Genomic DNA, 20,812 nt, shown 5'->3' on the forward strand with positions numbered 1-20,812 from the left:
ATCCACACCACTCCAGTCCATCAGTTAATGTCTTGAGAAGACAAAAGCTGTGTGTTTGTAAGGAACAAATCCATCTTTAAGACGTTTTTAACTAAAATGCGAGTCCATAATCGATAACAACACTTCCTCCAGTGAAACATCTGCACAGATCAAGCATCGTTTACAAGTCAAAGCAGCTCTAAAGAAATATGTGGGTGGATTTTGATGTAAGAGAAAACAGGCGGAGGAAACGTTATTATGAATTATGGACTCGTATATCATTTAATGATGGCTTTGTTTCTTACAAACACACAGCTTTCGTCTTCTCAAGATGTTAAATGGTGGACTGGAGGTGGTGTGTATTATTTAAGGATTATTGTAATGTTTTTAATCAGCAGTTTGGCCTCTCATTCTGACGGCACCCATTCACATCCATTGGTGAGCGAGTGATGTAATGCTGCATTTCTCCAAATCTGATGAAGAAACAAACTCATCTACATCTTTGATGGCCTTAGAGTGAGCACACTTTCAGCAAATTGACATTTTATTTTTTTTGTGAACTGTCGATTTAATGTTGGGTATGTTCGTGATCAGATTTCTAATATATATTTCACATTTCTCCACAGAAATCAACCAAAGGCTCTGTATTGCTGGACTACGTGTTCAGTCACGTGAATCTCGCCGAAACAGAGTATTTTGGCCTTCGCTATTGCGACCGCAGTCATCAAACGGTGAGTTATATAAGATTTTATCCCATGTCAGCTCTTAAAGGAACAGTTCATCCCAAAATTAATTATTCTGGCATCATTTGCTCACTCTCATGTCATTCAAAACCTGTATGATGCAACATAAAAGCTTTAAAAAGGACAAAAAAATTGGGATTTTCCATCTGATTTTTTCAAAAAAACCAAACCAAACAATTTTGGTTCCCATTGACTTCCATTGTACGTTCTGTCCAAACAATGAAAGCAAATGGGAAGTGTTTTGTTTACCTACATTCTTCAAATTATCATCTTTTTTTGTTTCCAGAGAAAAATGAAAGTCAAACAGGTTTGGAATGACGTGAGGGCGAGTTCATCTTTGGGTGAACTGTTCCTTTAAGGAAGTTTGCTAAGGCATTAACTGGTCATAAGGTCCTAAGGGTCACGTCTGAGGTAAAGGGTGGTTAGGTTTACCCAGGGGCCAATTTTTGGGTAAGGCAAAGTGCAGCATTGTGAAAGAACACAACAGTCATTACCTCATACGCTCGACCAGAGACAGAGGTGTTTCCCACAATGCCTTGCGGGCCCTGTCCCACGAGCCTAGATTTATTGCTGAGCATGCAATGGGTGAGAGGCACGCCGCAACTTACATTTACACAAATCTGTCAACTCTATGAATGGTTATTACGGTAAAAAGAGCCAGGAGATAAAAATCTTTCCACCAAAATGGTGTAATTTTTCTGCTGTGTGGGTGTTTTACATGCGCTCTTGACTCATAGATGGTTCATCTAATTGTAAGGCACAAAGAATTCCTTTAGCAGAGACATTTTTAACATGTTGTTATAGATATAAATTAAAACATCTGTCCTCATCCACTGGAGGAGAAATTGCTGTCTTGTTTTGAGGTATAGTACTTATGTTTCTGGGCAAAAATGTAAGCTGCTTGTTTGTGCGAAGCATGATTCTAGTCATCACAATGATTCTATGTTGCTAGGTCGTTGCTATGCGGCTGCTAAGGTGTTCTGAGTCATTAATGTTGTGCATTTCAGTTGTTAGGGAGTTCTAAGTGGTTGCTAGGTCGTTGCTAAGGTGTTTTGAGTCATTAATGTCATGCGGTTCAGTTGCTAGGTCATTGCTATGCTTGCGTTTACATTACTAGAGATTTCTGAGTGGTTGCTAGGTTGTTCCTATGTGGTTGCTAAGGTGTTCTGAGTTATTAATGTCATGCAGTACAGCTAGGTTGTTGCTATGCAGTTGCTGAGGTGTTTTGAGTCATTAATGTCATGCTGTTTAGTGGCTAGGTTGTTGCTATGTGGTTGCTAAGGTGTTCTGAGTCATTAATGTCATGCAGTTCAGTTGCTAGGTTGTTGCTATGCAGTTGCTTAGGTGTTTTGAGTCATTAATGTCATGCTGTTCAGTTGCTAGGTTGTTGCTATGCAGTTGCTTAGGTGTTTTGAGTCATTAATGTGTTGTAGTTCAGTTGCTATGTGGTTGCTAAGGTGTTCTGAGTCATTAATGCCACACAGTTCAGTTGCTAAGTTGTTGCTATGTGGTTGCTAAGGTGTTCTGAGTTATTAATGTCATGCAGTTCAGTTTTTAGGGAGTTCTAAGTGGTTGCTAGGTCGTTGCTATGCAGTTGCTAAGGTGTTCTGAGTCATTAATGTGTTGCAGTTCAGTTGCTATATTGTTGCTATGTGGTTGCTAAGGTGTTCTGAGTCATTAATGTCATGCAGTTCAGTTGCTAGGTTGTTGCTGAGCAGTTGCTAAGGTGTTTTGAGTCATTAATGTCATGCTGTTTAGTTGATAGCTTGTTGGTATGCAGTTGCTAAGGTGTTGTGAGTCATTAATGTCATGCAGTTAAGTTTTTATGGAGTTCTGAGTGGTTGCTACGTCGTTGCTATGCAGTTGCTAAGTTGTTCTGAGTCATTAATGTGTTGCAGTTCAGTTGCTATATGGTTTCTAAGGTGTTCTGAGTCATTAATGTCATGCAGTTAAGTTTTTATGGAGTTCTGAGTGGTTGCTAGGTTGTTGCTATGCAGTTGCTAAGGTGTTCTGAGTCATTAGGGTCATGTAGTTTAAGTTTTTAGGGAGTTCTGAGTGGTTGCTAGGTCGTTGCTATGCAGTTGCTAAGTTGTTCTGAGTCTTTAATGTGTTGCAGTTCAGTTGCTAGTTTGTTGCTAAGGTGTTTTGAGTCAATGTCATGCAGTTCAGTTGCTAGGTTGTTGCTATGCAGTTGTTAAGTTGTTCTGAGTTATTTATGTGTTGCAGTTCAGTTGATATGTTGTTGCTATGCAGTTGCTAAGGTGTTCTGAGTCATTAAGGTCATGTAGTTCGGTTTTTAGGGAGTTCTGAGTGGTTGCTAGGTCGTTGCAATGCAGTTGCTAAGCTGTTCTGAGTCTTTAATGTGTTGCAGTTCAGTTGCTAGTTTGTTGCTAAGGTGTTTTGAGTCATTAATGTCATGCAGTTCAGTTGCTAGGTTGTTGTTAGGAAGTTGCTAAGGTGTTCTGAGTCATTAATGTGTTGCAATTCAGTTGCCAGGTTGTTGCTAGTTTGTTGCTAAGGTGTTCTGAGTCATTAATGTGTTGCAGTTCAGTTGCTATGCAGTTGCTAAGATATTCTAAATCATTAACGTCATGCAGTTAAGTTGTTAGGGAGTTCTGAGTGGTTGCTAGGTCATTCAGTGTTCTGAGTTATTAATGTCATGCAGTACAGCTAGGTTGTTGCTATGCAGTTGCTGAGGTGTTTTGAGTCATTAATGTCATGCTGTTTAGTGGCTAGGTTGTTGCTATGTGGTTGCTAAGGTGTTTTGAGTCATTAATGTCATGCAGTTCAGTTGCTAGGTTGTTGTTAGGAAGTTGCTAAGGTGTTCTGAGTCATTAATGTGTTGCAATTCAGTTGCCAGGTTGTTGCTAGTTTGTTGCTAAGGTGTTCTGAGTCATTAATGTGTTGCAGTTCAGTTGCTATGCAGTTGCTAAGATATTCTAAATCATTAACGTCATGCAGTTAAGTTGTTAGGGAGTTCTGAGTGGTTGCTAGGTCATTCAGTGTTCAGTAATTATGTTACGTGCTTTAGTTAATTTTAAAAAAAATTATGTTTCTGTTTAGTTTTCATTTATTTTTATTTTACTTGAACATATTTATTTCATTTAGTTGACAAGACAACATTTCTAGTTTTTAGTTGAGTTGTTCATGTTTTATATCATTTCTGCTTTGTTTAAATTAACATTGATACGCAATAGTTCATATATAGTATTAGTTAATAATATATAATAGTTATAAAATAAGTCAAAGTCTCTAGCTTGGGTCCCTCCTTCAATACAAATTTTTCACCAAGTGAAAATTGTAAGTCTGATCATTTAGTGAAATAGTAAAGGTTTGTTCCAAATCATCCTCCATGACTGTAGTAAAAAATCATCCCTTGTTCTTGTAAACAGCGACTGTCTGTTGTTTTTGAGCGCTTCAGTTGAGTGAAACCCAGCAGCTGCTTTAATGTGATTATTAGATGAGTCTTAGCGACTCAATTAACGTGTTCTAATTGAATAACATGCAGCACTAATCCTCTTCCCGTCTGCACACACACCTTCATTGGTTTCCTATTGTCTGCACACACGTTTGTTTGCCTTGTCTCTATGTAAATGCGGTTCAGCGGGAGTTTACCGTGTTTGCTGCGCTCATATGAAGTATTTCATGGGTGCTCATTTGCACATTCATTAAAAGGCATATAAATCTTGTCTGCAAGGCGACGCCAGATAGCATTTCCTCCTGACTGCACTGAAATATCACCTGACGAGAGCTGTGTGTCTGTGTTCGTTATAGAGCCCGGGAGATGTTAATTAGCTGAACCGCCTCACAGATTGAGCAAATCACTGTTAATGCACTCATAGTTGATGCAGTGTTTGCTAATGGAAGCACCACTTTAATTATTGCTCATAGTTACTGTTAAAAATCAGTTTGTGCATTGTCCTGAGTAGTGTAGAGTAGAGTTGAGTTGTCACGATACTGGAATTTCTCATTTTGATAAAGGCTAATACCTTGAAAAATATCGATATTCAATATAATTTCCAACTGCCACATCATTAAGAGGATAAAAAGATAAATATAACAAGGGTTGAATGTGACAATAAGGTGTCTTCATGAAAACTTCATTAAGTGGTAAAACACTGGAGAAAAACTAGATTTGCATATGTTTGTATTGTTTTTCCCATTATGGAGCACTATAAACACAGATAATGTCTGTTTGATTCATACTGGAAGCCAGGGAGAGCCCCTAATTCCATTTAATTTTTTCCTAATTGGTTTTTTATTTATTTTTCTGGAATTGGTGTTGTTTTTTAGGACTTCACTACACTTTTGTTATGATAAATAAATAGTCAATTATTGTTATTTTATCTTTGTTATTAGTAATAAGAACACAGATGCAATTAACAAACTAAAGGATAAATATAATAAAACGAAGACACAAATGAAATAATTAGAGCCCTATGAAATTAGTTTTATTCCCGTATTGCGTTTTATTTTTTCCAAATTCATTTGAATTTTTCTGGATTCCGTTTTTCCTGTTTTTAGACTTATTTTTAATGGTTACATTAAAAAATATTCAGCAAAAAAACATCTCTAATTACTTGAAATCATGAAACGTACACATTTTAACAGCAACTGCTTAAAAGTGTTGCAAAATTATATTTTAAGGTCCTATAAAATAAGTTTTATTACTTTTCTCAAATTCTATTGATTAAATTCTGTGAATCTGCATTCCATTTGAATAGTTTCAATACATTTTAATGCTCAAAAGCGTGTCTAATTAATTTATAAATATTAATTAGATTTTATAAAGAATTATTTATTATTTTTCTTGTGTGTTTACAATTTTCTTAATAATATTTTTTTCTGCTAAATATTCCTTAAATGTTGTTTTAATTACATTTTTATTAGTAGTAGTAGTACTATCATTACATCAAGTAATCAGTGTTGGGGAAAGTTACTTTTAAAAGTAATGCATTACAATATAGAGTTACTCCCTAAAAAAGTAACTAATCGCGTTACTTAGTTACTTTTTATGGAAAGTAATGCGTTGCGTTACTTTTGTGTTACTTTTTTAAAATCTGGGCAGGGCTTGCTTGTTTGTTTTTAAAATAAAAAGTTCTATTTTTGGCAAATGTAAAAGCCTTTTTACAACAAAAGCCTCAGGCTTAGAGAAAAGTAAATTCACAACTGAAACGTAGACCGCAGAAGAAAAAATGTCAACTCTTCAGCAATAAAAAAAGGAAAACAAATGTTAGATTATTTTGAGTCATTTTTGCTTTTTAGTATGGATGAATTGAATCATCGAAGGTCGGCAGCAAAGACATTGGTTAATAAAATGGGACAAAATACATAAAGGATATTTGTATTATTTAACATATTAATTATTGCAGGTTTGTGTCATATTCTGAGTTGCATTTCACTGTTTTTTATTCATTTTGAGAAATACTGAATACTTTTTTTTTGCAAGTGAGATAAATTAATGCATGCTTACATTTATTCTAGAACAAAAGTAACATCTTACAATTTCTCAACATGGGGACAGGAGAACTTTCAATCAATAACTGGGGGAAAAGTAACTGGCATTAATTATTTGGAAAAGTAACTTCAAAGATATTTTCTTGCAAGTTAAAAAGTAATGCGATACTTTACTAGTTACTTGAAGATATTTTGAATTAAATATAGTTTAGTCGATATTAAACAAAGATTAGATCGTCAGTAATGTATGAAAGCAATCGTCAGGGTGTTGGCACCCTCTGCAGGCCTTTTTTGTAATGCGTAATGTACATTAGCTCTATTGTTTATAACAGTTTTGTGCAATAAAACCATATGATTTCTTGCTTTTGTTTTTTATTTTAACTAGGGATGGCGAAAACTAAAAAATTTCTTGACCGACCACCGAGCCTCATTAGCCGGTTGAAACCGGTTAACCGATTAGTTTAAAATATAGTACGCTATTTGAAATAACAGTCATTTCGAGCCGCGCCTGCAATTTCGCAACTCTGTCGCATATGGCCGCGATCACACCGAACGCGTCTCTAAAAACGCGAGGCGCACAGCACTGCCTTTTTTTTGGTGACTTTTAATAAAAGAGCAGTGTGCTGCGTTTTTTTTATGTTGCTAAGCAACGACCAAAACAGCTGTCCTGTCAGTCAAATCAAAGGATTATAGCGCGAGCGCACTAAAATCTTCGTTTTATGCTGTTAAGTAAACTGTCATATTAGCAGAAACCCTAAATAATACAGCTCCGGGTTACCCACGATAGACACAAAAGGTTTCTCCTCTATTTCTTGCAGTCTCCGGACTTTTTAAGCAACCGTAAAATTCCGTCACCACAACAGAAGGCCCGCCTCTCCATTCATTCGATTGGACAATGGAAAAGAACGCGAATGACGTTGGGCGTTTTTCCGCTCAGAGATTTTTTTTTTTCAAACTTCACGCGCTCAGAGCGCTCCTGCAAAAACGCGAGGCGCAGCAGGCGGTGAAAACGCGAGGCGCCTGGGGCGCATAAGCAGCGCGTAGAACGCTCACTGCCAACAGAAAACCATTCAAAAGAGGCGCCTCCAACTGCAAAAACGCGTTCGGTGTGATCGCGGCCTCTCTCTCTGCCGCTCTGCCTCCCGCACACACACACACACACACACACTGCCACTCACGTCACTTTTTTAAAATCCCCTACAGCGCGAAACATGAGTCCCGCAAATGCGGCGCCGAAGAGCTTGTTGTATGTAATCGTAGGACAAATGGCTCCTTAGTTTCAAATGGTTTGGGTACAAGGTGATCGCTTTGAAAATAAAGGCGTTTGTCTAGGTTAGAAGCTCATTTGAAACATTGCCACGGCTCATTTAAGAAAATGACAGCTCCGAAGAGACGCCGCTTTAGTTGAGGTAGTGTTAACCATAATAAAGAAAGATGATGATCATCATCACCTTATCGGTTACCACTGAAATGTAGATGTAATGTATTTCCAAATCTAAGCCCATCTTATGCGGAATGTTGCCTAATAGACTGCAACATGATAAAACCAATGGATAAAACAGGCACCTTCAGAATGCGTAAAAGACGCACCGGCACTTTTTTTTGTTTAACCGACTACCGACAACTTTGACCGGTTAACGTTGATACGGTCAACCACCGGTCAAACGGTCATCGGTTAACATCCCTAATTTTAACCAAATATTATTGCATCAGTGCTATTATACAGTGGTGTGAAAAAGTGTTGGCCCCCTTCCTGATTTTTTTTTTTTTTGCATGTTTGTCACACTTTAATGTTTCAGATCATCAAACAAATTTAAATATTAATCAAAGATAACACAAGTAAACATTACATGCAGTTTTTAAATGAAGGTTTTTTTTTATGAAGGGCCCTGTGTGAAAACAAAACTGTGGTTTATCACACCTGAGTTCAGTTTCTCTAGCCACACCCAGGCCTGATTACTGCCACACCTGTTCGCAATCAAGAAATCACTTAAATAGGACCTGCCTGACAAAGTGAAGTAGACCAAAAGATCCTCAAAAGCTACACATCATGTTGAGATCCAAAGAAAGAGGAGCAAATGAGAAAGAAAGTAATTGAGATCTATCAGTCTGGAAAAGGTTATAAAGCCATTTCTAAAGCTTTGGGACTCCAGCGAACCACAGTGAGAGCCATTATCCACAAATAACGAAAACATGGAACGGTGGTGAACCTTCCCAGGAGTGGCCGGCCGACCAATATTACCCCAGGAGTGCAGCGACGACTCATCCAAGAGCTCACAAAAGACCCCACAACAACATCTAAAGAACTGCAGGCCTCTCTTGCCTCAGTTGAGGTCAGTGTTCATGACTCCACCATAAGAAAGAGACTGAGCGAAAATGGCCTGCATGGCAGAGTTCCAAGACCAAAACCGCTGCTGAGCAAAAAGAACATAAAGGCTCGTCTCAGTTTTGCCAGAACACATCTTGATGATCTCCAAGATTTTTGGTAAAATACCCTGTGGACTGATGAGATAAAAGTTGAACTTTTTGGAAGGTGTGCGTCCCATTACATCTGGGGTAAAAGTAACACAGCATTTCAGAAAAAGAACATCATACCAAGAGTAAAATATGGTAGTGGTAGTGTGATGGTCTGGGGCTGTTTTGCTGCTTCTGGACTAGGGGTCAACTGATATGTGTTTTTCAGGGCCGATACCGATTATTACAGATCAAATGCACCGATAAACAATATTTTGAACTAGGGCTGGGCGATAAAACGATAACGATATATATCGCGATAGACAAGTGATCGATATCAATAAAAAATGTGTTCGATAAACCGTTCGATATTTTGTATTCTTCGTCGGCCCGCCCAGCCCCCCTTTAACGTTCAGTTCATAGCGCCAGATCACAATAGAAGTTAAAGTTATCTTTCCTACAGAACGGGTCCATGTTGTTGTATTAAACAAACTAAATAGCCTTATGTTATTAATCTTATTTACATGACGGCATGTGATTTCTGTGTCTACATGATCGCGCGTTTACAATGTCTACTCACAGACGGGATCGCGGACTCCATTCATAAAAATGGACTTTACTATAGGGCGGAATGCCGCGGAATTCGTCGATTTTTGGACCAATAAATAAAAAGTTGGTCTGTTAATTAATTCAGATCGCGATATGGACTAGTGTCTGTGAAAACTGAAATGCAAAAAGACCGTTTCAATAAGAATCCTGCATGTTCCGTTTGCCTCTTTATGTATGAATGGAGGAGACGCGTTTTATTTTCACTACACGCATACTGCACACGTGACGCTCCCGCTAATTTTTGGCCTTTGCATCTCACATGAACAGACAAACTCCAATAAATACATCTCCAAAGCTGCTGTGAGTGTCACTTTTTGTCAATTTTACCGTTTCATTAGTGAAACTAGCATCATTCATACTGTATTACACACTGAAACTTCACGGCAACCTGTCAAAATAAAAGTACGGTTTAACATGTAACAACAATATTAGTCTTGTATTACTGTACAGTATAATGTAGGTGTTTATATGTACACATTTAAATAATTTACATAAACAATATATATGATAAAAAATAAAATAAAGAGTCACCACTTAATTGTTGAAAAAATACTATTATTATTAAACCTTTTTTTAACTGAATATAATTTTCTTCTATGTATTAATTTTAACAGTAAAGCTCCGTTTATTTTTATTTTTAAAAATAAATCTGTGATTTTGCTTTCATTTGATTATCAGAAAAATTAAAACAAGAATTTCTGGAAAAAAAAAAAAAAGATTGTAAGGCCCTATTGTTCAAAATGTTGAAAGTTTTGGACTTATTTTTTCACTTAAATAAATATTTTTGTTATTACACAAAGTATAGGCTAAAGTACCGGGAAAGAAGTAATGTTGGCTACTGGCAACCAGCAATCTGTGCAGAAATAATATAATCAGCCAAGTACTTTGCAACAACCTCTGACCTGTGGTCAAGCCGTACTTCTGGGCCATACATTAGCTTGACCATTCACTTCATCCACAATGAATGGGGTTTGAATTGAGGATTAAGAGATAATTAAGTGTATATTGTGACTTTAGACTTATGTTTACATTTTAATTATTTGAGTTTTCCATGGTTGTTGACATTTCTGTCTTAATAACTGAGGGGATTATGATCAGAGGCAGGTTAAGTTTAAAATAAAAATGCTTGAGTGTAATATATTTTTCTCCTGGTCCTTTCTATAAATGGGTCATAAAAATATCAATAATTATCGATATCGACCGATATGAAACACTGATATCGTGATATAGTTTTCAGCCATATCGCCCAGCCCTATTTTGAACCGATATGTGTCTAGTGTAAAAATGAAAATTGGTAAGATGAGACCACAGGTTTGAAGTATCCACCCATACTGACAACATCTCCACATGTTTTGCACACTGCCTTCCCTGGTGTTTGTTGAGTGCAGTACTCCCACACTGCACTTCGTGTCTTCTTCCGTTCATCCATCTACAATAAGGGTAATATAGAGAGAGTTAAAAGTGGGGCCACTGTATGCTTCCCGATTAAGCCTGTGCATACTGTATTAAAGCTAAACAGCTTGGGGAAATATAACTATTTGGCTTCAAATTATTTACATGTTAGAAATGTTCATGTAATAGCATGAGCTATAATAATTTCTCATTAATTATTTTCTGATGGCTAAATCCAATGAGGTAACTATCCAATTCATCATCTAATGCACATCAATTGATTAGCTTAAAAACGCACAGTGTGTAATATAAGTGTTAATAATTTAATTCTCCATTTTAGAAGATGTTAAGAAGACCTTTTCATTAAAATAGAACATTAATAGCCTATTATAGGCACACTCAGTTCCATAGCCTAAATGTCTCATTTTTTGTTATCCCATCCTAGGCCTATGTGACACTACACATTTCCATTAGTTTTAATTTGCAGTACAGTGCAAATGAAGGCATAAAAACATTAATTTATCTTTTAATCAAATAAGTTATTTTTTTACAAATGAGTTTACTCTATTCTATGCGCCTTATAATGCGGTGCGCCTTATATATGAAAACAGTTTTAAAATAGGCCATTCATTGAAGATGCGCCTTATAATCCGGTGCGCCTTATAGTGCGGAAAATACGGTATATGACTGGATTCCGCGATTCCGTCCGTGTTTTCCGCATCTGGGAAATCAAGATAACATTGAGGTGTTTTTGCAACTTCACCGTAAAGGATTGTGAATTACTGAAACACAATCAACGTCTGCTGCTGACTTACCTTTGAGAGACAACTGATTACTGCCGCACGCTGCTCGCAGCTCCAGCAAGCGTTCTGTCTGTGTCTTCAGTGCCTTCAACCTTCGAGTTGATTGGTCGGACTCGCGACTCCCAACCAATCAGATGCGCGGTGGGCGGAGACTGCTCTAGGGCACAGAGTGGTGAGCTCTGACAGGTTGCGTCGGAGCCAAAGAGCGCATTTCACAATTAAATTATTTTTATCGGCAAATCGGTTTTGAAAATAACCGATTCCGATAATCGTAAAAATGCTTAATATCGGCGCCAATAATCAGTCGACCCCTATTCTGGACCTGGAAGACCATGAATTCTGCTGTCTACCAAAAAAATCCTGAAGGACAATGTCTGGCCATCTGTTGGTGACCTCAAGCTGAAGCGAACTTGGGTTCTGCAGCAGGACAATGATCCAAAACACACCAGCAAATCCACCTCTGAATGGCTGAAGAAAAACAAAATGAAGACTTTGGAGTGGCCTAGTCAAAGTCCTGACCTAAATCCTATTGAGATGCTGTGGCATGACCTTAAAAAGGCAGTTCATGCTCAAACCCTCCAATGTGGCTGAATTACAACAATTCTGCCAAGATGAATGCGCCAAAATTCCTGCACAGCGCTGTAACAGACTCATTGCAAGTTATCGCAAACGCTTGATTGCAGCTGTTGCTGTTAAGGGTGGCCCAGCCAGTTAGTAAGTTTAGGGGGCAAACACTTTTTCACACAGGGCCATGTGGGTTTGGATTTTATTTTCCCTTCATAATAGTCAAGTCAAGTCACCTTTATTTATATAGCGCTTTTAACAATACAGATTGTGTCAAAGCAACTGCACAGTATTTAAACAGGCCAATAGTGTGTAAGTAACGCATTATTGTAAATAATCAATTTTCAGTTAAAGGCAGTTCATCAATGAATTCAGAGATATCATCATCCAGTTCAGTTCAAATAGTATAGGATATCGCTGGAAAGTGTCCCCAAGTAAGCAAGCCAGAGGCGAGAGCGGCAAGGAACCAAAACTCCACAGGTGACAGAAATGGAGAAAAAAACCTTGGGAGAAACCAGGCTCAGTCGGGGGACCAGTTCTCCTCTGGCCAGACCAAACCAGCAGTTTGTACCAATGTCTGATTGTAGAGAACTCATCAGGATCCTGTGGTGTAGCGCCGATGGCCATCTAGGTTGGTGAGGTCTTTAGTGATGATCCGTCTCTGGAGCTCATCTGGTTGACATCCATGGCTATTGAAGTCATCTCTAGGTGGTGATCCATGATCTAAGCTGGTGCGGACTGGATCCGGGGGACTGCAGTGACCATCTGATCCAGATACAGGCTGGGTCTGGTGGCTACGGTGACCTCGGAATAAGAATGAAACAGACTAATATTAGCGTAGATGCCATTGTTTTTACGATGCAACGAGTGCATCAGATGTTATGGGAGGTGTTTTCGGTTCTGGTTGACCTAATTAATGCAGCCAACAATCCTTTAACGGATTTGAATTATAGGAATGTGTTAATGTTTTATGTGTAAGCCAGATTAAAGAGATGTGTCTTTAATCTAGATTTAAACTGACAGAGTGTGTCTGCCTCCCGAACAGTGTTAGGTAGATTGTTCCAGAGTTTAGGCGCTAGATAAGAAAATGATCTGCCGCCCGCAGTTGATTTTGATATTCTAGGTATTATCAAATTGCCAGAATTTTGAGAACGCAGCGGACGTGAAGGACTATAATACGATAGGAGCTCGCTCAAGTACTGAGGAGCTAAACCATTGAGGCCTTTATAAGTAATTAGCAAGATTTTAAAATCTATACAATGTTTTATAGGGAGCCAATGCAGTGTTGACAGAACCGGGCTAATATGGTCATACTTTCTAGTTCTAGTAAGAACTCTAGCTGCTGCATTTTGGACCAGCTGGAGTTTGTTTATTAAGCGTGCAGAACAACCACCCAATAAAGCATTACAATAATCTACCCTTGAGGTCATGAACGCATGAATTAATGTTTTATAATAATAATAATAAAAAAACGTCATTCAAAAACTGCATGTTGTGTTTACTTGTGTTTTCTTTGATTAATATTTACATTTCAGTTTGATCTGAAATTAAATGAAACATTAAAGTGTGACAAACATGCAAAAAAAAAAAAAAAAAATCAGGAAGGGGGCCAACACTTTTTCTCACCACTGTATATGTATTTTAAGCCACTTACATCTACATTTTTAGACCCCAAAAAGCCTAATTATAATTATAGGGCCCTATAAATGATTATTTTTTAATTAAAAAGCCTGTCTTATTGATTTTACAGTTTTATTTTTACCAAATTCTTTTCCATTGCTTTTCTGGATTTCTGGGTTCCATTAAAATGTAATAATCAAAAACATCTGCAATTACTTGATTTTATTAAAGTAAAATGTTCTTAAGTAAAATTGTTGATTTTTTTTTTTTTGGTGATGTTTATGATGTTTTGATCTCATGTCTTCTCTCTTATGTTCACAGTATTGGCTGGATCCCTCAAAAACACTCGCTGAACATAAAGATTTAATAACAAGTAAGTATGCGGTGGTTTCTATTTAAAAAAACAAAAACATCTCAGAAATCTTCAGAGACACTTTCTAATGCATCCTGGGATGAAACACATTGACCTAATGATTATCCTTCATCTTCGGTGGAGATTAAATATGGATCGGCGCAGCAGGAGACGCAGCCGTAATGATTCTCTAAAGGCCTCGCATTGCATTTCAGACCATAATTTGGAAGTAATTATGCGCTTAAGCCCATCTAAATAAGTAGTAATGAATACAATTATGTTGTATAATAACAAATAGAGTATTTGCATATCTACTCTACTGATGCGGATGTAGGGCAGAATTTACTGCACATTTGTTTAGTTCAGTAATTCACTCCTTTGGGAAATAATGCTTTGTGTATTAGATAAGCTTTATGCAACTTGGATATATTGCTAACCCTGTTGTTTTAAATGTATCTTAAATAAGCCTGACTAGCTGGTTCAGGTGTGGTAGTTTTGCAGGAAGGTAAATTGGTCACTTTATATTCGATTTTAGTAGATGTAGAGTGTAATACTACGTCTAATTATTTTTTGCAACTGTTTAAAATTGCTTAAAACCAATTATTCTTGTTTTTGCTTTGAAAATGAATGATAAGTGGATGTAATCTGTGTAACACTGGCAGTGTGTCCTAACCAGGTTTGAGAAGCTTAAATAAACAAACTGGTGGTGAGAACATGACAACTTTCCTTTTTAACATACAACTGCGAAATGGCAGAAAATATATCACAATTTTTTTCAGGCATTTTTTTTTTTTTCAAGTTATTGAGCAGTACAGCCAATTTCATTTTATGTTTTTTAAAATTTTATTTAATTTTATCATTTTATTTAACTGCTTATTTACTTTTATCATTTTATTATATATATATATTAATTTATTTACTATCAATTTTATAATGTTCTTTTATGTATTGATTTAGATATTTTATAATTCATTTATTTTATTTATCTTTTATTTTAGCATATTATTTAATTTGATTTATTTTATATTACGTTTTATATATTTTCTTATTTTATGCATTCACTTATTTAATTTGTAATAAAAAATTTATTTTAATTTTTATTCATTTGTTTTTATAATTTATTTTGTTTTATTTAATTTTATTTAGTACATTTTGTATAATTTGTTTTATAAGGTGCCGTCTAAGATCATTAACGTAACTTTAAGAGTAAAATGTTATGTTGTTATAGTTGTAATTTTAAACATTTCAATTTAAGAAATAAAAATAAAAGTATGTATGTTTATAATTTTATTTTTCCTAATTAATTTTTATTCATTAAATTCACTGTTGTAATTTATTTTATTTTATTTTGTAATTGTATTTATTTATTTGTGTCATTTCATTCATTTGTTTGTTAATATTTATTTTATTTTTATTTTACAATTTCATTTTTTAGTTTCAATCGTTTTATTTATTTAAATGGATAGGTTATGATTTACTTTATAATTTCATTTTATTTATTTATTATACATTTTCTTTTTGTTTGTTTTTTACTTTTGTAATTTTATTTTATTTTGTAATTTATTTTATTTATTTGTGTCATTTTATTTGTTAATATTTATTTTATTTTTATTTTATAATTTAACTTTAAGTCATTTCAATTGTTTAATTTATTTAAATGTATAGTTTTATTTATATATATTTTTTTCTTCAGTTTTTTACTTTTGTAATTTCATTTTATTTTGTAATTGTATTTATTTATGTTTTATTTTATTCATTTGTTTGCTAATATTTAATGTATTCTTTTATTTAATAATTTCATTTTTAGTAGTTTCAGTTGTTTGATTTATTTAAATGTATAGTTTTATTTATACTTCTACTCTAACTATTTATTTGTTTACTTTATAATTAAATTTTTATTTTATATTTGTTTATTTACTTTTGTAATTTAATTTCATTCTATTTCGTAATTTTATTTATTTTTTGTCATTTTATTTATTTATTTGTTAATATTTATTTAATTTTGTATTTTATAATTTCACTTTTAGTAGTTTCAATTGTTTTATTTGTTTAAATTGTAATATTTATTTATTTATAATTAATTTTTATTTATACATTTTGTCCTTTTTATGCATTTATTCATTTTTTATCATTTTTATTTATTTATTTTATATAATATTGATTCATTTTACATTAATTAATTATTTATTTATTTTAGTATGTTATTTAATTGATTTATATTAAGTTTTATGTATTTTCTAATTTTATGTAATTACTTAATTATTTTGTAATTTCATTTTATTTGATCATTTCATTTTATGTATTAATTTATTTATTCAATAATTTCTGTTCAATTTGTTAATTATAGTTTAAAATTACATTTTAGCTTTAAGCTTTAAAACTACTTTAAATTTAGAAAAAGTTTAGAAAAAAAACATAGAATTTCTACAATTTCTACAATTTTTTTTATAAACATTTAAACTTTTCACACTTTCGGATCAGGCTTTTTCAAGCCAACTTAAAGTTAGTCTTGGCAAGCTTTTTTATCTAGTTTTTTTTTTTTTTTTTGCTTAAATTAAGCACAGACAAGTTTAGGTTTAGTGTCACCAGTAAATTCATTTCTTATATTTATTTTGTAGACATTATTATCTCAATAAACCACAGTGTATTTGAGTTAATGCGTTGTTTTCTTCTTTCCAGCTGGACCTCCATTCACGCTCTACTTCGGAGTGAAATTTTATGATGAAGATCCTTGTAAATTAAAGGAGGAAATTACAAGGTGTGTGTTCTGTGTAACGCCAGAGTAAATCAACACTATAAAGATATTAGAGATGTAATCATTCAGTCATTGCAGTCATATCATGCTCTTTCCATGCTCTTATATTGTCTGTCTTTCTGTCTTCTGTCAGATATCAGTTCTTCCTGCAGGTGAAGCAGGACGTCCTGCAGGGGAGACTTCCCTGTCCATTTAACATCAGCTCACAGCTGGGAGCGCTTGCTGTTCAGTGTACGTTCACATTCACTAATGTCACAGCAAATTTGTACCAGGAAATTTTACACAGTTAATGTCATTTCAGTCTAGTTTTTTATACAAGTTAAAATGTCAGCAAATAAATGTCAGACTTCGTGTTATCAAATGCCCTCATTAATATAATGAGTTATACATTTTGTGACTTATATTTGTATGCATCTTCAGAGTAAAATGTTATTTTGTTATAGTTGTAATTTTACACATTTTAAATAAATAATTTTATATATATATATATATATATATATATATTTTTTTTTTTTTTTTTTTTTTTTTAAGTATATATTTTGTTCTATTAAAAGTATATAATTTAATTGATTTATCTTATATTACATTTTACTTATTTTGTAATTTCATTGTATTTAATAATTCTGTTTAATATATTTATTTATTTATTTTCATAATTTTCATTCATTTTATTAATTATTGGTTACAAGTATTTTATTTAACAAGTTAATTTATAATTTTTATTGTTATATTTTATTTGTATTTTTAAAATTTCATTTTATTCATTTATTTTATAATATTATTTTATTGTTATTTGATTTCTTTTCTTGATTTATTTACTTTTATAAGTTTATTTTTAATTTCCTTTTATTTTGTCATTTCCTTTAATTAATTAATTTATTTGTGTAATTTTATTTATTGTTTGTTTTTATAATTTCATTGTATTTTTTTGTATTGTAAATAATTTTTTATCATTTGTGGTTTTATATATATATATATTATAACTTAATTTTTATTTTATAAGTTTTATTAATTTTTAGTAATATTTGTCATTTTTATTATTTGTTTATTTTTATAATTTCATTTTATTTATTTGTTCATTTTTATTTAATTTTATTTTTATTGTATCATTTAAATTGTTTTATTTATTTGAATTTGTATTTTCATTTATTTATATATTTTATAATTTTATTTTTTATTTATTTCTTTAATTGTGTATATATTTGTCAATATTTATACAATTTTGTCATTTTATTTTTGGTTTTATAATTTAACTTTTTTATTTCATTATGAATTAATTTATTTATGCATTTTTAAATTTTATTTTATTTTATTGTGTAATTTATTTTTGTCATTTTGTTTGTTTGTTTTTGTCATGTCATGTTATTTGTTAAATTTTATTTTATTTTATTAATTTCACTGTTTTATTTGTTTACATTTATAGTTTTAATTATTTATATATATTTTATCATTTTATTTGTTTATTTTGATACTTTTTATTTTTTTAATTTAATTGTACATATAGTTTCTTTAATATTACAGTTTTTATTTATTGTATAATTTAATTTTATTTATTTGTTTATTTTTAGAATTTCATTTTATTTATTTGTTTGTTAATTTTTATTTCATTTTATTTTTTATTGTTATTTTATTGTTTTTCCATTTCATTTTTAATCTTTTTATTAATTTGAATTTGTAGTTTAGTTTATATATTTTAGAATTATTTTTCTTTATATATATATATATATATATATATATATATATATATATATACATTTTCTTTAATAAAATTGTTTTTAATTTAATAATTTAATTTACATATTTTATAATTTCATTATGAATTCATTATTAATTTATGTATTTAAAATAAAATGGTTTAATTTTGTAGTTAGTCATTTTATTTTTGGTTTTACAATTTCATTTTATTTTTTCAATTTTATTTTATTTTTATTGTATAATTTAATTTATTATTTATTTTATTCGTTTTAGTTATATATATTTGATCATGTTATTTTTTCATTTCTAATTTTTTCATTTAATTTTTAATTTTATAATTTCATTGTTTTTATTTGTTTACATTTATAGTTTTTTATATATTTTTTATAATTACAGTTTTTATTTTTGTGCTTTTTATTTTATTTATTTCCTTATTTATTTTTAGAATTTCATTTTATTTATTTGTTTGTTAATTTTTATTTCATTTTATTTTTTGTTGTTATTTTATTGTTTTTCAATTTCATTTTTATTTATTATAATTTCATCTTTATAATTTCAGTTGTTTTATTAATTTGAGTTTGTAGTTTCATTTATTAATATATTTTAGAATAATTTTCTTTAATTGTATATAAAAATTTTCTTTAATAATATTGTTTTTAATTTAATAATTTAATTTACATATTTTATCATTTCATTATGAATTCATTATGAATTCATTATTCATTTATGTATTTTTAAAATTTTGTTTAATTGTATAGTTTGTCATTTTATTTTTGCTTTTATAATTTTATTTTATTTTTTCAATATATTTTATTTTTATTGTATCATTTCATTTATTATTTATTTACATTTAGTTATTTATATATATTTGATAATGTTATTTATTTATTTATTTTTTTTCAATTTTTTTTTATTTTATTTTATAATTTCATCTTGTATTATTTGTTTACATTTATAGTTTTAGTTATTTATATATATTTTGTAATTTTAGTTATTATTTTTGTACTTTTTATTTTATTGATTTCCTTAATTGTACATGTACTTTCTTTAATAGCATAGTTTATTTTATTTATTTGTTTATTTTTAGAATTTCATTTTATTTACTTGTTTTATAATTTCATTATGAATTCATTATTCATTTATGTATTATAATTTTATTTTATAGTTTTTTATTTATATTCATTTATATGAACACCGTTTGTATTAATTTATTATTGTCATTACCTTTTTTTATTTAATTGGATTTTTAAAATATTTTTTTGTTATATTTAATACTTGATTTATCTCATTTTTAATTTTCGTTCTTTATTTATTTATTTTTTTAATGATCAAAAATGTATTAAATTAAACTGTATTCATTTATTTATTTTTATTGTCATGATTTATTTTAATAATTATTATTCATTTATTTTATAATTTCCTTTTATTTTTTATTTGTCGGATTTTAAATTATTTTATTTTATTTAATAATCGATTTATCTTATGGTTTAAATTCATTTTTATTTTTATTTTTTTCCTTTATGTATTATAATTTTATTTTATTTTATAGTTTTATATATTTATTTATTTATTTATTTATTTTTATGTTTGTTTTTTGTTTTTTTTTCCAAGGCTGTTCCAGCATTATATTATATGTCGTTGTGTCTCTTTGTCTTTTTCTACAGCTGAGCTGGGCGATTACGACCCGTACAAGCACACGCCAGGTTATGTGTCTGAATATCGCTTCGTCCCCGACCAAAAAGAGGAACTGGAGGACAGCATCGAACAGATTCATAAAACGCTCATGTAAGACAATCAAACACAGTACAGCGCACCTTAATCCGCAGTAATCCTCTCACAGATTGGATCAAACACCACATTCCTCTTCAAACTCTTAAACATGTATAAGCTCTTTCCATGGGAATCGGATTTGATGAGCAGGACAGTAAAGATTCCTCCTCTTTGTAACGAGAGCCGTTCTTGTCATACAATCGCGGTCCTGAGTCTTTGCCAAACACACTCACCTGTGGGCATGTGGAGAGACACCTGTCCCATTACACACCAATGACTAAACATCACACAGGACCTCAAAAGAACAAACTGGTGGGAGATAATTGTTAATGTGCCACGTCTTTACAAATCTCTTATTTTTTCAGGCAGGATTGCGACCCCACAATCCTTTTTATATTGGTTTTTAAGACTATTTTAAGTGAGCAGTATAGCCAAATTAATTTTATTTGTGTATTTTTAAATATAATTATCATTGAATTTTTTTTTATTTAATTTAATTTTTTTATTTTTTTATTTTGTTAATTTTAGTGTTTTATATTATGTATTCAAATTAGTTATTTTTGTCAGTTTTATTTATTTATTTTGATCATTTTTGTTTATATGTATATATTAAATGTAA

The 20,812-nt window shown here is 31.6% G+C and overlaps 1 protein-coding gene across 1 annotated transcript; it reads left to right on the plus strand.

Moving 5' to 3' along the window:
• Positions 1-605: 605 nt before the first annotated feature.
• Positions 606-20,212, plus strand: LOC141316983 (band 4.1-like protein 4; the record flags this gene model as incomplete). The annotated part of the gene is made up of 5 exons (XM_073832853.1): positions 606-710; positions 13,943-13,994; positions 16,653-16,731; positions 16,862-16,959; positions 20,088-20,212. Coding segments are annotated over 5 exons (459 nt in total), but the record flags the coding sequence as incomplete, so codon positions are not given.
• Positions 20,213-20,812: the final 600 nt, after the last annotated feature.

This window comes from Garra rufa, unplaced genomic scaffold (assembly GCF_049309525.1).
Source record: "Garra rufa unplaced genomic scaffold, GarRuf1.0 hap1_unplaced_186, whole genome shotgun sequence".
Taxonomy (NCBI): domain Eukaryota; kingdom Metazoa; phylum Chordata; class Actinopteri; order Cypriniformes; family Cyprinidae; genus Garra; species Garra rufa.